Source organism: Leguminivora glycinivorella, chromosome 15 (assembly GCF_023078275.1).
Source record: "Leguminivora glycinivorella isolate SPB_JAAS2020 chromosome 15, LegGlyc_1.1, whole genome shotgun sequence".
Classification (NCBI taxonomy): Eukaryota; Metazoa; Arthropoda; class Insecta; order Lepidoptera; family Tortricidae; genus Leguminivora; species Leguminivora glycinivorella.
In genome coordinates, this window is record NC_062985.1 from 6,021,432 (window position 1) to 6,037,263 (window position 15,832).

General features: G+C 41.6%; 1 protein-coding gene across 7 annotated transcripts in view; it reads right to left on the reverse strand.

The window, feature by feature from the left end:
- Positions 1-15,832, reverse strand: part of LOC125234269 (tubulin polyglutamylase TTLL13-like) — a 37,828-nt gene that overhangs the window by 2,668 nt on the left and 19,328 nt on the right. For 2 of the 7 annotated variants that reach the window (XM_048140484.1, XM_048140481.1), the window contains 5 exons: positions 6,166-6,292; positions 5,456-5,659; positions 1,557-1,697; positions 823-921; positions 148-215 (listed from right to left, as the gene is read on the reverse strand). In XM_048140484.1, the coding sequence (XP_047996441.1) occupies positions 148-215; positions 823-921; positions 1,557-1,697; positions 5,456-5,659; positions 6,166-6,292 (639 nt within the window). Of the gene's footprint in view, positions 1-147; positions 318-822; positions 922-1,556; positions 1,698-5,455; positions 5,660-6,165; positions 6,293-15,832 lie in introns of those variants that run through there. The other 5 variants (XR_007177961.1, XM_048140483.1, XM_048140482.1 and 2 more) reach the window with 5 other exon arrangements.

Sequence of the window (15,832 nt, forward strand, 5' to 3'; positions counted from 1 at the left end):
ATTCGTTTTACCTGCCCAATAACTGTTTGGGTAGCTGGACCTTTGTAAGCAGTTTCTAACTCAAAAAGACCATAAGATTAACTTTCAGACAAGTTCATTTAGTTTTTTTTTTACTTATTTAAATTCACTTAAGGGATTGAAACTTGCCTTCTTCGGAATGGTCCCTGCCGCCCGGCTTTGTGTGTCTGTGTGTCAGTCTTTTCGAGAATGGCGGGCTGTATACAAAATGTAAACTGTTCGGAGTCCGTGCGTAAGTCCTTACATCTATTATTTTTTCGTATTTTTTGATTATTTCCACCGATATGCATTTAAACTTTCTGTTGGCAAACACAATATTTTAAATTAATAATAGACATTCACTCAACAAATTCCGGTTCAAACGCCAATTCATAAATATTAAATCAAAACATTGTGTTGACCAAATACAGGCTATTTATGCAAATGAAATGGCCTTTGAACATTGTTTTAGAAAAAAATGTGCCGTGCGTGTGTGTCCAGAACTCTGGTCCGAGTTCCAAGTAAAAAAGTTGTACATTCAGCGTCAATAATATGTTCAATACAAGTAATGTATGCTGACTGTAAACTTCTAAGGGCAGGTTTACACGGTACGAGATCTCGCACGCTAGTTTTGTTACGATGCGGCCTTTGACTGGCCGGCTGAATACGGTTTTTGATCCACCGGCTGAATGGGAAAGGGGTGTAACCTTAATTAGTCCGCAGTATATCTAAAATCGCATGCGAGTTCGCGCGCCGTCTAAATGGGCCTTAAAGCTGTTAAATTGGAAACGTACATGTTGATTTACTATATATTAAAATATTGACCTTAGGCGAGTTGGAGACGATAGACAGACGACCATAAACGCCGTATTTGCGCTCGTCCTCGGGCCTTAATGTGCCCATTTTCTTCATCACAAGATAGATCTGGACATAAAAAATAAGACTAAATTAGAGCAAGGCCACCTGTATACAGATATACCTATATTATCAACAATCAAAGGTCAGGTGGTCTATTCACTATTGATACTGATGACATTTGGCATTTAAATAAATTAAGATGAATTCAAAAAATCGATAGCATATGTAATCCGCGAGATATTTAGAAATGTGACAGACAGAAAGACGGACAGAGCCGCGCCATAAGGGTTCCTTTTGTACCTTTTTGGTACGGAACCCTAAAAACATTGGTACTCCGCCGTCGCGCGCTCTTCATTGGCGCTGTGCGACATTGTACCTAGTTATCATCCTAGTCACAGAATGATTTTGTTGAGAAGTAATTCAGCAGAATTTCTAAGGCTGGATTTAGTGTCACGAGGACCGACCGCGCGGAGCGATCCGCACTGGACTGCCCAGAAACGACATTGGTCTAAGCGCAACAGCGGTGACGGACACAGCGATGGGACTTCATTCGCACATATGACTGCCGCTCACCGCTGTCGCGCTTAGACCAATGTCGTGGCCGGGCCGTAATATTTCAGGGAGCGTTTTAGTTTCAACTTCATACAAATTAGTAGCGCGGATCGCTCCGCGTGACACTAAAACCAGCCTAAGACACTGACCTGTTCGAGCATACCATAGCTTCGTATGAGGAAGTCCCGCTGCGCCAGCTGGTTAACGCGTTCGCGCTCCTCCTTCTCCACAATGGGATCCGGCTCGAACGAGCACAGCACGTACGTCGGCTTCACTTCTTTCTCCTCCACCTGTTACAATGGCGAAAACTTTAAATCGTGAAATAACTGGAGATTGTGAATTTATAATATTTTCCTGGATCCCTTTTAGGCTGGTTTTAGTCCGCACCGGACTAATATATATGAAGTTCAGGGAGCGTTTTACTCGCGTGCAAAAGTATTGCATCACTTTTCATTTTTTCGTCTGCACCTAATATCTTTGTAATTCTGTACCCTAACCTGAAAATTTTGATGTCAAATGAAAGCTTACTATCTAAGGTATTAAAATATTTGCGAATGAAATAAAATTTCAAGGCTGAAAACTGTAAAAAATCGGAAAACTTAAGGTAGTACCAAAATGCAGGGAAATTAAATCAGGAAAATTATGAATAAAAGACAGTTTTTGATCAGAACGATTTTTATTATTATTAAACTAATACTTGGTATTGCTTCCCCTAGCTCTGATTACACATAATAAGCGGTTTTTCATGGACCTGATCAATTTTCTGAGGAAATCATGGGGGATAGCGTCCCACTCCTTCAGCAAGGCTCCTTTCAAGTCCTCGATGTTGGCTGGGGCAGGATTCCGCTTCCGAACCCGCCTTTTCAGGTAGTCCCACATGTGTTCAATGGGGTTTAGGTCCGGGCTCATGGCTGGCCAGTCGAAGGTGGAGATGCCGACTTCTTGAAGGTAGGCTGTGGTGGCCCTTGCAGCATGACACGGGGCATTATTCTGCATTAGGATGAACCCCTCATCAAAAATCCCGGCGTAAGGGACACCATGCTTCCAGAATATCCGTGATGCACTTGGCAGCGGTTAAACCACCACCACGGCCGCCACCAGGGACGAAAACCAGCTGTCCGCCCGTCAAAGTAAATGTCACCCCGAACCATTACGGATCCACCTCCGTAAGCGACCCTTTCGGAGAAGCAACATTGAGCGAACCGTTCTCCGGGTCTTCTGTAGAATCTTCCTCTTCGGTCACATCCGTTCAAGCACATCCTGCACTCGTCCGAGAAGAGAACTGGGGTCCATTGCTCAAGGGTTCAATCCTTGTGGATTTCAGCAAATTCTCTTCGTGCTGTACGGTGTCGCGGCAGCAACCTGGGCCCCGTTGCGGGCCTCTTGGGTGTTATGTTCGCTTTCTTCAATCTTCTTCTTACTGTCCACTCACTGGCAGCCACTCCTCGCACCTCATGCAGACGCTGCTGGACGGCAACACCAGTCAGGTGACGATTTTGGAGAGAGGTTGTGACAATGAAGCGGTCGTCCCTCTCTGATGTGCACTTTTAGCGGCCGCTTCTTGGTCTTGACTTGAAGGACCCAGTCCGCTGGAGCCTCTGGTAGACTCTACAAACTGTAGATTGTGTGAAATTCAGCTCGGCAGCTACTGAACGTAGGCTACGCCCCTCTTGCAGCAGTCAGACGACTTGGCGGACTTCATGGTCAGTGGTTTCCATTTTTTCAGGTTTTCTTCACGAGGAAATATGCGTAGATATGTACCGGTTCACTTCAGATAAGTGACTGATAACAATCCCCCTCTACCCCCCGTTTTACAGGGATTAAGGGTAGCGCGACTTGAGGGGTAACATCGCGAAATCGCTCACCAATCGGGAAAAAGCTGATAATTTGGAAAATACTGGACCGATTTCCATGTATTATTATTTTTCTTAAAGCTTAAGCTTCATGAAACTTAATCACAATAAAATAATTTTCGGGAATTTATCGGTTTACAAAAATAATAGGTGCGGACGGAAACATGTGAAGTGATGCAATACTTTTGCACGCGAGTGTAGAGTGGCGCGGACGGGTCCGCGCGGACGACAACATCAAATTCATACAAATTAGTCGCGCGGATCGCTCCGCGCGGACTAGGGCTTCCAAAATTACGGATATGTCAATTACGTAATTGATTACGGAATTTTCATTTTTTATTACGTAATTCCGTAATCGACCATGTATTTAAAATAAATTTATAACCTAACGACATAGTTATTGATGTATATGTATAGATAATAATAGGATAAATATTCAGATTTCATTAAGAGGCACAAATATGAGTATGGAGTAGTACTCGATACTGGTCTTCTGCCTTTTCGCAGAACTATCTTTGGCCGAATTTCATTTGCCAACCATTTCGCCGACGTTTCAATTTGACAACTAACAATTAGCAACTTTTTGTATAACAACTTTTCAATTGGTAGAATTATTGTAAAGCAGATTATTATAACGCCTCTAAACTTTTGGAAGACTTATCAATCTTATCATTTGTCAAATCTTTCACTTGGTCAAACAACTCTTCGGCGAATAACTTCTCTTTGATGCAAAAGTTCCTTTTTCATACATTAGGCAAGTTCGAAATAAGTAAAAGGAACATACACATACATACCTACATATTTTTGTTGGAAATAAAAAATAAAAATGCCTAAAATTTTGTAACAGGTAAGTATAGCAACAGAAATCTCATATGGGACAGAGCCCAGTTAGGTGCGACGACGAGCGAAGTGAGGAAGCGTGTTAGGTTGACCGTGAGCTAGCCGAAACCAACTTTTAGAACCGTAGTACTATATTAATAAAAGAATATAAGTATTTAATACTTACATGGCAATTGAAATTAATTTTACCGAGGAGTACTAATTCTCAATAAAGTTAATCATGACGCTAAATAACAACACCGTACACATTTTAAACTACATAAATTCTTGATGTTTATTCTATTTATGTGTTACCAGCTATAAACACCTAATACGTTCATATAAAAAGTAATATTTTGTATGATTTAGAGCTAAAATATCAAACATATCTGATCCGATTACTATATTGTTCATAATTCCGTAATTACGTAATTGATTCTTTCAATTACGTTATTGTAAAAAGTTCAATAGCTATCCGGAATTACGTTATTGCGTAATTACGGAATGGAAGCCCTAGCGCGGACGGTCCGCGTGACACTAACGGCTCAGCCACGACATTGGTCTAAGCGCGACAGCGGTGAGCGGCGGCCATACATTGGAGCGAGACACAGCGATGGGACTTTTCATTCGCACGTATGGTTGCCGCTCACTGCTATCGCGCTTAGACCAATGTCGTGGCTGGGCCGTAAAACCAGCCTTAAGTACGTTTTCACATTATCCGATCCGATATCGGATGTCGTAAGGATTTCAAAGGCAAAAATCAAAGACGGCGGCTTATATGTATAATATCGATCCTACATCCGATATCGAAAACGCAATAAGGCTACCACCATTTCAGTTTTTAGGTTGGGTACCGATTGTGGGAGAATAGAAGGCGATGGCTTCCCAGTCATCTTCCTGTTCTCCATTTTCTTTGGATCCCATTTTTCTTTCCATAATTTTCCTGGGACGTTTGGACTTGTGAATTTTCTGGCTGGTGAAGGCCATGCTGTGGTAGTCTAGGACTTTTTGTCAATGTTCTTTTACCCTAAATTGGCTTTAAATTTTGCATTAAGTCGAGAGAACGGGACGCAACGGCTTCTTGGTCAGCTTTCTGCTATCCATCTTCTTTGGAGTGTAAGTTGGTTCGAAAGGTAGTCTGGCTCTGTCGCGCCAATACGCAAGAGCGATAGAGATAGATATCTACTAGCGTTTAGTTTCGTGAGCGTTTGTGCAGTTCGGCTACGCACCCAGGGGCCCATGTCTCAAAACTGAAAGTTACAAGCGGAAGTCTCTTTCCAACTTGTCATATTAGACATTGACACCCACTTGTATATTGTAACTTGTAGCTTCGAGAAATGGGCCCCTGACCTTGTAGGTTGACTCGAAGTACTTACCGTCGGGAGAATCGAAGGCGACGGCTTCCCAGACAGCTTTCTATTCTCCATCTTTTTGGCCACGCCTTCCGTCTTCTTGGACTTGGCCGTTTTCTCGCTGGTGGAGGCCACGCTGGCTTCATCCGGGGCTCTCTTCTCATTGTCCTTGGCTGGCTTGCCTGGTGGTTTTGTTTTGAGGAGAGCTTCTGCTTTCGCTTTTGTTTGCTGTGTAATTAAAGTTGAATGAGTGAATCAAGAGACAAATTGGATTTAGAATTGTAACTAGGTGTATTTTATTTAGAATATTCTATTATAAGGTTTTGCGGACGTGGATTTATTTTTTTCAATGTTTATGGCTGTGTGAAAGAAACTGTCTGATAAACATTGGCTAATAGGTATATCTGGGTTTATTTATATATTTGAATATGAAGTTCGTGATTATATAGAATTAATATACATACACCTAAACGAACTTTACGTACCTACACAAGCCAGCATAATATGGGTTAGCTAAGGTTACTTATACCAATGAGTGTAGCTTCTTATTAAATCTTAAATGCATGATGTTTTATACTTACCTCTTGTTTCGGGACTAAGATTTATAAAACAAAAATCACGCATTTAAGAGTTAACTAATTTATTTACATTTTTTTTAGGTTTTACAAGGTAATTATTTTACAATTTTTTAAGTCAATACTAAATCACAAGGTCAAGTGGCAGACTCTGAGCACCTGGAACTCCTCGCGCTGCAGGCGCGTGCAGTCGCCTCGGGCGCGGGACGACGCTGTACCAGTGTATAGCGAGCCGGAGGGCTGCTGGAACAGGCACGCGTACTGCTCGCCCACGGGGTATACGCGTCTGGAAAACATCATTGGTCATTTCTTTTGTCCTTTAGGCGCTTAGACAAACCTGGCTCCAGGAGGCACGGAACACTAAAAAAAGCATCGCTCGACGAATTATTTCGATTATGGAGGTGCCTGGGGAAGCAATCGGCTTATCATTGACAACTGAGTCCATGGTGGCCGCGTTCTCCTCCATAGACGGAGAGCTGGCAGGATTTTGGAGTAGGTCCTTGAGGCAACCTGGAAAGGTGCTCAGATGCTTCTCTGATCATAGCCAACATCAGGTCTGCAAGTCTGGCAGCTGGGGAGCGGGGCTTTATCGAGCTATGAATTTTTAAAGATTTAATTTTTTGAGGCCCAAAAAAGGTGTTTGAGGCAACCTGGAATTATTAAAAAGTGAAAATAGAGTTCCTCAGAAGTCGCATAGTATTTATGCCAGATCATTTGGCCGGGTCCTTCACCGTGCCAGAACGGTACAAAGTGGTAAAAAAAAAATTCCAAAAAAGGTTCTTGAGGCAGTCTGTCATTTTTACCAGTGAAAGATGAGGGTCTAAATAGCCATGGAAAAATAATGCCATGACATGAGGTGGGTTCCGTACCCTGCCATTCGATCTTGAAAGTCATTTTTTTAGTTTTTCGTAAATAACTCGCAAACGGTGGCCCACAGCAAATAAATATGTTAAACAGAAAATATCTACATAAAATTTCCTACAAGAAAGGTTATGTACGTTTTTTCGATAGGATCAATATATACATGGATAATTTAGTAAGAAAGTTTTTTTTAATCGATTACATGCTCCGTTTTTCGTCAATATCTCGTAAACGGTGGCCCACAGCAAAAAAATATGTTAAACAGAAAATATCTACATACAATTTCCTATAAGAAAGGTTATATAACTTTTTTCGCTAGGATCAATTTTTTAGTTGGAAAGTATTTTTAAATAGATATTTGAGCCGTTTTTTGTTGATAACTCAAAAAACGGTGGCTCACAGCCAAAAATAATGTTATACAGAATTAATCTAAATAATATTTCCTACAAGAAAGGTTCTATAACATTTTTCGCTAGGATCAATATTTTAGTTGGAAAGTATTTTTAAATAGATTTCATGGGCAGTTTTTTGTTAATAACTCGAAATCGGTGGCTCACAGCCAAAAATAATGTTATACAGAATTAATCTAAATAATATTTCCTACAAGAAAGGTTCTATAACATTTTTCGCTAGAATCAATATTTTAGTTGGAAAGTATTTTTGAATAGATTTCATGGGCCGTTTTTTGTTAATAACTCGAAATCGGTGGCTCACAGCCAAAACTAATGTTTCACAGAATTAATCTTCATAATATTTCCTACAAGAAAGGTTCTTTAATATTTTTCGCTAGGATCAATATTTTAGTTGGAATGGAAAGTATTTTTCCAACTTCCCGGACCGCCGGCGAGTCCATCAGGGACGCTCCGGGCCTTAGGCCCTACGCGGAGCTCGGCCTTCGGCCTTCGCTCGGCTCCGAAGCTCTACCGTTGGGCCTTCGGCCCGCCGGTTACGCTTGTTTAAGACACTTTTGTAAGGAAATTGTATGGGAGCACTTTATGCCCGCAGTGAAATTACTTTGATTTGGCCCGGGTGGGAGCCTAAAGGTGAGCCCCGTTCCTGCGGCCCTCCGCGGGGTCGGCCTTCGGCCTCCCACCCTGAAGCTCGCCCTTCGGGCTCGCGAAAATACTTGAAAAAATTATTTTGCCATAACGGCGGCCATCTTGGATTTTCGAAAAAATTTTTTTGACATTTGTATTCTAGGGGCCCATACCTCTCCGCATGCAAAATTTCAGCGCGCTCGGACCAACTTGAAAAAAAAAGTCGGCCATTTTGAATTTTTTTGATGCAACTTTTTTCTACTCGGGCTCCTGCATGACATTTGATCGAGCACCCCCCGGCTATCTCTTACGGTTTAAAAGTTGCCATACAGAAAAAGTGGAATTTTTTCCCATTTGTAGCATTTTTCAAATTTTTTTGACGTGAAACGTTAGGTGAACGTCTTTAAAAACCCGTAGTAGAGTGACCGGACCGAAAACCAGGTGTAACGAAAAGTGTTATGGCGCGGCGGCTTATATCTCTGTAACTATAACACCCATATAAATAATTTTAATATGAGTGTGTAGAGGAAAGTAGCCATTACTCGGACTCTCGGACATACATAATTTGCTGATACAGATGGCGCTACTTTTGCGGTATAAGCGTTCCATTCGGGCCAAAAATGGCGTTTTTTGTATTGTTTGCTTAGCAAGTACTCACAAAAATTGTATTGTGCTGTACCATAAAATGGTATTGTTAGATAGATCTCGTGCTAAATTATCGAAATATTATAAAAGACTAACATATTTATTTATGACCAGCTGGAAAAACTCAATAATGTGGCATTTTTTACAAAAATTTGGTGCTTGTTCATATTTGAGGACATCGTATGTAAAAATTAAAGCATAAAACTGTCAAAAATTACTTAAAACACTAAGATTAACTAATAAGGATTACAATAAATATACATTATCCATAGTAAAACTTATTCATCTTATCAAATAATGCATTAGAAACTATGGCGGCGGCAACGGTTGGCAATGTACTGAAACTTGTTGGCAATCGTGACTCTTTCGATTCGTTTGAGGCAATCATATGCTAAAATTAAAGCATAAAACCGTCAAAAATGACTAAAAATACTAAGACTGACTAATAAGGATTACAATAAACATACATTTTCTATAGTAAAACATATTCATCTCCTCAAATATGCATTAGAATCAGAGGCGGCTCGCGGCTGTAATTTGTGGGTGTTCACCCAAATAATCATCGTAAGGCCCAAGGTCCTACATGTATGTAGTGTAGCCTACATAACATAATCAACACTATTAACTGTGTATTTGTAATTCCTATTACAACGGCATAAAGTCTAGTGTTCCTGTTTGTACTTATTTCAATGTGATTAAATTTAAATCATATTAAATTGGCTCAGAGATGCATTTTTTTTCTTTCCTTCAATTTTCCAACAAATGCCTGAACTATAAGTTTAAATTTCAGTGAAAAATTATTCTTTATTTAGTTTATATAGCTGCCCAGCTTCAGGGTTAATAACAGTAAAACATAAAAATGAATAGACGAAAACTGCAGTTCATTCAGTAAATGAATGCGGGATTGTGAATGTTTTTTTTTTATTTTCATCGAAAGATGTGATAAGTCACTGACGCCGGTATCGGTCCATGCAGACTCACCACCTCCGCCGTCCGCGCCCGCTCCAAATAAAAGAGATGGAAAGCAAAACAGTTTGTCACTTTTTTCACATCCACATAACCACGGTGTTTTTTCATACTGTTCCGTTTTAAAAACACGTCTAAAATTTTGGTTTTTGAAAAAACATATTTGCGTAAGTTTAAGGTCGGGCCGCGGTGGTCCTTTAGCTTTTAATTCTAATCGTGTTGCAAAAGTTTTTTCACACTCTTTTATAAATGTCACATTGTATCCATCCATTCTCACACACTTGCAATAAAAACAATTTAAACGGTTTCAAAATAAGGCAAAATTGTATTCCCGCGCGTGCCTTAAAATAAAACTTGTTTATCTATTGTTTACTAACAATTAACAAAATAGTGCGCGAAATACGCGGCTCGCGGATGACCGCGACGCATTTCGCGCCTGCGCGATGCAACCGAGACGGTAATCAAGGACAAACCCACAGACCTATATCGAGATAGAAGGAAAAAGCTTGGCGGTTGACAGGGAGACCGATCGTGTAACATTTCGCATTGATTGGTGTTCTTATTATGATTGGATTATCCTAGTTAATTATTAATGTAGTTTAGAATATTTATAATATAAGTTAGTTTAAGATTTTTGCATGAATGTATTTGTATTTTAATTTGTGTTGCATACTTTTTAATCTGTTGAATAAATAGATAAATACTTGATACCACAAATGTGACTCGACAGTTTGAATTCATGGCTTATTTTTACATCGCTCGTACTCTAATAAGAACAAATCAATTTATTTTCATTACAATCATTACATACACATTATTCTAGCATTTATTTCATGTTTATAGGTCGTTTGTTTTGAACGCACGCCAAATCGAGCTCGTCAAATTAAAACCGCAATGGAAAACTAATTTTGACATCCAATCGTCGAGCAGACTGCCGTTCGCGGTACTAAATATGATACTTTTTCTTTCTATCTTGATATAGCTCTGTGGTCAAACATCCCTAGGAGCGGCGCTCCAGATTTACCTAATATTTCATACATAATCTTCTGTCTCACGCGCGGAGCTATGACTAAACTTCTCTTTCGCTCTTACTGAATTTCGTATTAGAGAATGTACTGAATATTTCTCCATAGGAGCGCAATTCAAAGCGCTCCGTTGAGCGCGTTGCGTATGAAATTGTATAGGAAGGGAATTGGCGGATTAATATAGACTGTATAATGAACTTTTAAGAAATATAATTGTTTGATTGGACTTTTTTGCGATAGTTTTTATATAGTATAATACATTAATTTGAGGTACCATAATTGATGTATTACTATAGTTTCATTGTGATTATTTTTGGGAGTGCACCGCACAAGCGCACTTTAGGGCAAGCCGCTACTGATTAGAATGTATGGCGCCGCTATCGCATATAACATACCGAAGCAACCTTGTCTCTTCCGATTCGTTTAAGGCCATCGTATGCAAAAATTTAAGCATATAACCGTAAAAAGGTACTTAAAATACTAAGACTAACTAATAAGGATTGGAATAAATATACATTTTCTATAGTAAAACATATTCATCTCCCCAAATATGCATTAGAATGAATGGCGCCGGCGGCTGCATATAACATACGATCAAGCGATAATGATTCATTGTAGTTAAAATTCAGTAAAGTACTATGTATAATAAGTATGTATATCGTAGCCTAGCACCCATAGTACAAGCTTTGCTTAGTTTGGGGCTAGGTTGATCTGTGTAAGGTGTCGTCCAATATTTATTTATTTATTTATATGTACAGTACTTTTTGGTAGTGCGCAGGCCCCGAAGGCCCCACGGTCTTGTCTTTTGTATTTTGTGTACCTTTAGTGTTTTTACGCGAGGCCGCAGGCCGAGCTACAGATAGATAGTGCTCCCACGCAGAATACTTTTTACACACTTTTATAATTGTTCTGCGTGGGAGTTGGACCTCCGGCCCGCTGTTTCGCTTTTTAGACACTTTTATTATTGCTCTGTGTGGGAGCACTATCTGTCCGCAGCTCGGCCTGCGGCCTCGCGTACTTGTGAGCCTCTTGGAGACGCTCCGGGCCTTCAGCCCTACGCGGAGCTCGGCCTTCGGCCTTCGCTGGGTTTCCAAGCTTAGCGTTGGGCCTCCGGCCCGCCGCTTCGCTTTTTAGACACTTTTATTATTGCTCTGTGTGGGAGCACTATCTGTCCGCAGCTCGGCCTGCGGCCTCGCGTAATTGGGAGCGCCTCGGGGACGCTCCGGGCCTTCGGCCCTACGCGGAGCTCGGCCTTCGGCCTTCGCTGGGTTTCGAAGCTCAGCGTTGGGCCTCCGGCCCGCCGCTTCGCTTTTTAGACACTTTTATTATTGCTCTGTGTAGGAGCACTATCTGTCCGCAGCTCGGCCTGCGACCTCGCGTACTTGGGATCGCCACGGGGACGCTCCGGGCCTTCGGCCCTACGCAGAGCTCGGCCTTCGGCCTTCGCTGGGTTTCGAAGCTCAGCGTTGGGCCTCCGGCCCGCCGCTTCGCTTTTTAGACACTTTTATTATTGCTCTGTGTGGGAGCACTATCTGTCCGCAGCTCGGCCTGCGGCCTCGTACTTGGGAGCGCCACGGGGACGCTCCGGGCCTTCGGCCTTACGCGGAGCTCGGCCTTCGGCCTTCGCTGGGTTTCGAAGCTCAGCGTTGGGCCTCCGGCCCGCCGCTTCGCTTTTTAGATACTTTTATTATTGCTCTGTGTGGGAGCACTATCTGTCCGCAGCTCGGCCTGCGGCCTCGCGTACTTGGGAGCGCCACGAGGACGCTCCGGGCCTTCGGCCCTACGCGGAGCTCGGCCTTCGGCCTTCGCTGGGTTTCGAAGCTCAGCGTTGGGCCTCCGGCCCGCCGCTTCGCTTTTTAGACACTTTTATTATTGCTCTGTGTGGGAGCACTATCTGTCCGCAGCTCGGCCTGCGGCCTCGCGTACTTGGGAGCGCCACGGGGACGCTCCGGGCCTTCGGCCCTACGCGGAGCTCGGCCTTCGGCCTTCGCTGGGTTTCGAAGCTCAGCGGTGGGCCTCCGGCCCGCCGCTTCGCTTTTTAGACACTTATTATTGTTATACCTGGGAGCACTGTCTATCCGCAGCTCGGCCTGCGGCCTTCGCTAGTTAGTTACGTACCCTCCTCAGTAGCGGTGGTCCACACAACGTTTCACGTTATCCATCGCGGCTGTGTCCCTGACGCAGCCTACCTTAATTTTTTATATCATTCTAATCTAGACCCTAGAGAGATTCTATGACCAAAATTTGAGCACTCTAGGATAAACTTGAAAAATCGACAAAAAACAAGTCGACCATTTTGAAAAAAAAAAAATGGCGGCCTCAAAAACTGCCCAGGGTCCTCTATGACATTTGGTCGAGCACCCCCCCAATATCTCCCCCCGTTTAGCCAGGCCGTCCAACATTTTTTGACCCAAGAGTCGCAGACCAGATTCCATATTTTTCCCACACGTCTCCCCGCTCCCTCTATACAAAGACACTTCGACCGTCGAAATCGGTTTAGCCGTTCTCCAGATATAGGGAGAGGTTAGAAATCAGTGGGGTTGCAGCTATATATAAGACCGTATGCCTGTTTGCCACCCACGGGATCAAGATTTGTTAAGTCGCAGTATACAGCATTTCTCGGAACTATCTAGCTACTTACGAAAGCAAGGAGCGCCGGACGATCGAACGCAAGTCCGTTGTCTACGACCTACGAGCGCTCGGCGCAGACTGAGCGGGCCCGTATCAACACAGTGTATTTTATTCGAATTTTAGGTGCTTTAAAAAAATGTCTGTCGACAGAAAGGTATGTCCTATATGTATAACTTTTTTCTTATATGTCAACAAGAAGTTCTAGTTTAGGATAATATTATTTAACATACATACATACAATCACGCCTGTATCCCATAAAGGGGTAAGCAGAACACATGAAACAACTAAAGCTTCAGTGCCACTCTTGGCAATATTATTTAAGAGTTACAATAAATGCAGGAATCCCAGGAAAAATACATAATGTAAACCTCTTTTTATCGAAAAAATGGGGAAGATACGGAAGGTTATTTATTAAATCCACCATTTCAAATAAATCTTAAAATGTCAAACTATGATTACCTCGTACAGCACGGGGAGCATGGTCGCGCGATAGACGATAAAATAGCAGGCCGTCCCTATCGCACTATTTGTAAGTGCGATATCCGGACGGCCTGATATTTTATCGTCTATTGCGCGACCATGCTTCCCGTGCTGGATATAACAAATAGGATTGTGATCATTTATTACCCCAAATAACATATTTAACAGCACAATCACGATTCTAAACGAGTGATCCCACTACGAAATTTGAAAACGTCTACCGAAAAAACTGATTTGTTTTAAGTATAAAAAGACATATTTTAAAATATTATATTATGATTAACTAGCTTAAGATATGTTCTTTTAGGAACATTATCAGTTTTTTAATAATCACTTAAGTATAGTTTCTTTATAGTTTTGAATGAAAAATGTTACATTTTGCAAAAAACGCTCTTCTTTAGGAATAAGGCCTCTTAACCTTGGTTGATTCCGTTTCGCGCTACTTAGATAGAGGGATGCAGGTGGACGTGCTGTACTTTGATTTAAAAAAAGCCTTTGATCGCGTAGATAACGACGTACTCTTAAGCAAATTATGCAGCATTGGTTTCTCGCCTAAACTGTTTTGCCTTTTTGCTAGTTATCTACGTGATAGACGGCAATATGTGCAGCACGGATGCTATGTGTCGAGTGCCTACCCCACCCGTTCCGGGGTCAGTCAGGGCTCTATTCTGGGTCCTCTGCTCTTTGGTGTTATGGTCAATGATCTGGCCTTGGTGCCTAAGCATGCGCAATGCCTACTCTATGCTGACGACCTGAAACTAATTTACAGGGTCCAGGAAGATTCTGACTTACAATCTTTACAAAGTGATATTGATCGGGTTTATGAATTGAGTCTTGTAAACAAACTTCTGAAACTTCAGTTCAATGTTGACAACTGTGCGGTTATTACTTTTTGTAAAGCGCGTAGTCCCCTGTGTAGGCAGTATCTCCTGGGGTGGAAACCCATCGCCCGTGTCACATTGATACGGGACTTGGGGGTTGTTTTAGATTCCCACCTTAACTTTCATGAGCACATGACAATGCTTGCTGCAGAGTGTTACCGCAGGCTTGGGTTTGTTGTCCGCAACGCCAAAGAATTTGACAATCCCAGGGACATAAAGCTTCTTTATACTGCCCTCATGAGAAGTAAGCTTGAGACAGCCTCAGCCGTTTGGAATCCCCATGAAGCGCCCTACATCCTGCTGCTCGAAAAGGTCCAAAAAAACATTTTTGCGTTTCTTTTATAAAAAAATGTACGGGTATTACCGATTCTTGTACCCAACAAAATTTCTTTTGGGGACGTTGGGTTTCTTCTCGTTAGAAGTTAGGCGTAATGTCGTGCTGATGTCTATTGCATGTGGTATTTTGAAGGGGGAGTCAGATTGCCCGGTTTTAATATCCCAGCTGGTCCGTCTATTTGTTCCCTCTGTGACGAAATATGCTTTTCGTGATGCCTACATTCACGAAAAGCATATAACCCCTACTGGCGGTGCCGGCCGCTCGAACCGTGTTTTGCCGCAAGTAACCGCTAGTTCGTGCACTGCAAATAGTGAATGAGTTTTTAGACGTGGCACCTAATGTTGATATTCTTGCGAGCAGATGGGCGTTTATACGTGACGAATGCATGAGGTTTTGTGTGGGATTGGATGCTAGGCCTTCATCTGTTATTTATTAGTTATGTTATGGTATGTAATGTTTTGATTTTGCTGTTTATTTAATATTTAATTTTGTGTTACTTGTTGTAATGTTTATTTAAAATTCACGGTGCTTTAGTTTTGTATACTGTCATACTGTGTAATTTTCTTTGTGTAAATAAATAAATAAATCTATTTAAATATAATATTTTATGTTTGTTATTCCCGTTGAAGATTGATTTAGCTGTGGACCACCGTTTTCAAGTTATTTGCAAAAAACGGCTCGTGTAATCTATTTAAAATACTGTCCTACTAAAATATTGATCCTAACGAAAAATCATACATAACGTTTCTTGTAGCAAATATTATATAGATTATTTCTGTTTAATATTATTTCTGGTAATGGGGCACCGTTTTTGATGTTATTAACAAAAAGCGGCCCATGTAATCTATTTCAAAATACTTTCCAACTAAAATATTGATCCTAGCGAAAAAACGTATAGAACCTTTCTTATAGGAAATTTTATGTAGATTTTATTCTCGTGAACATTTTATTTAGCTGTGGGC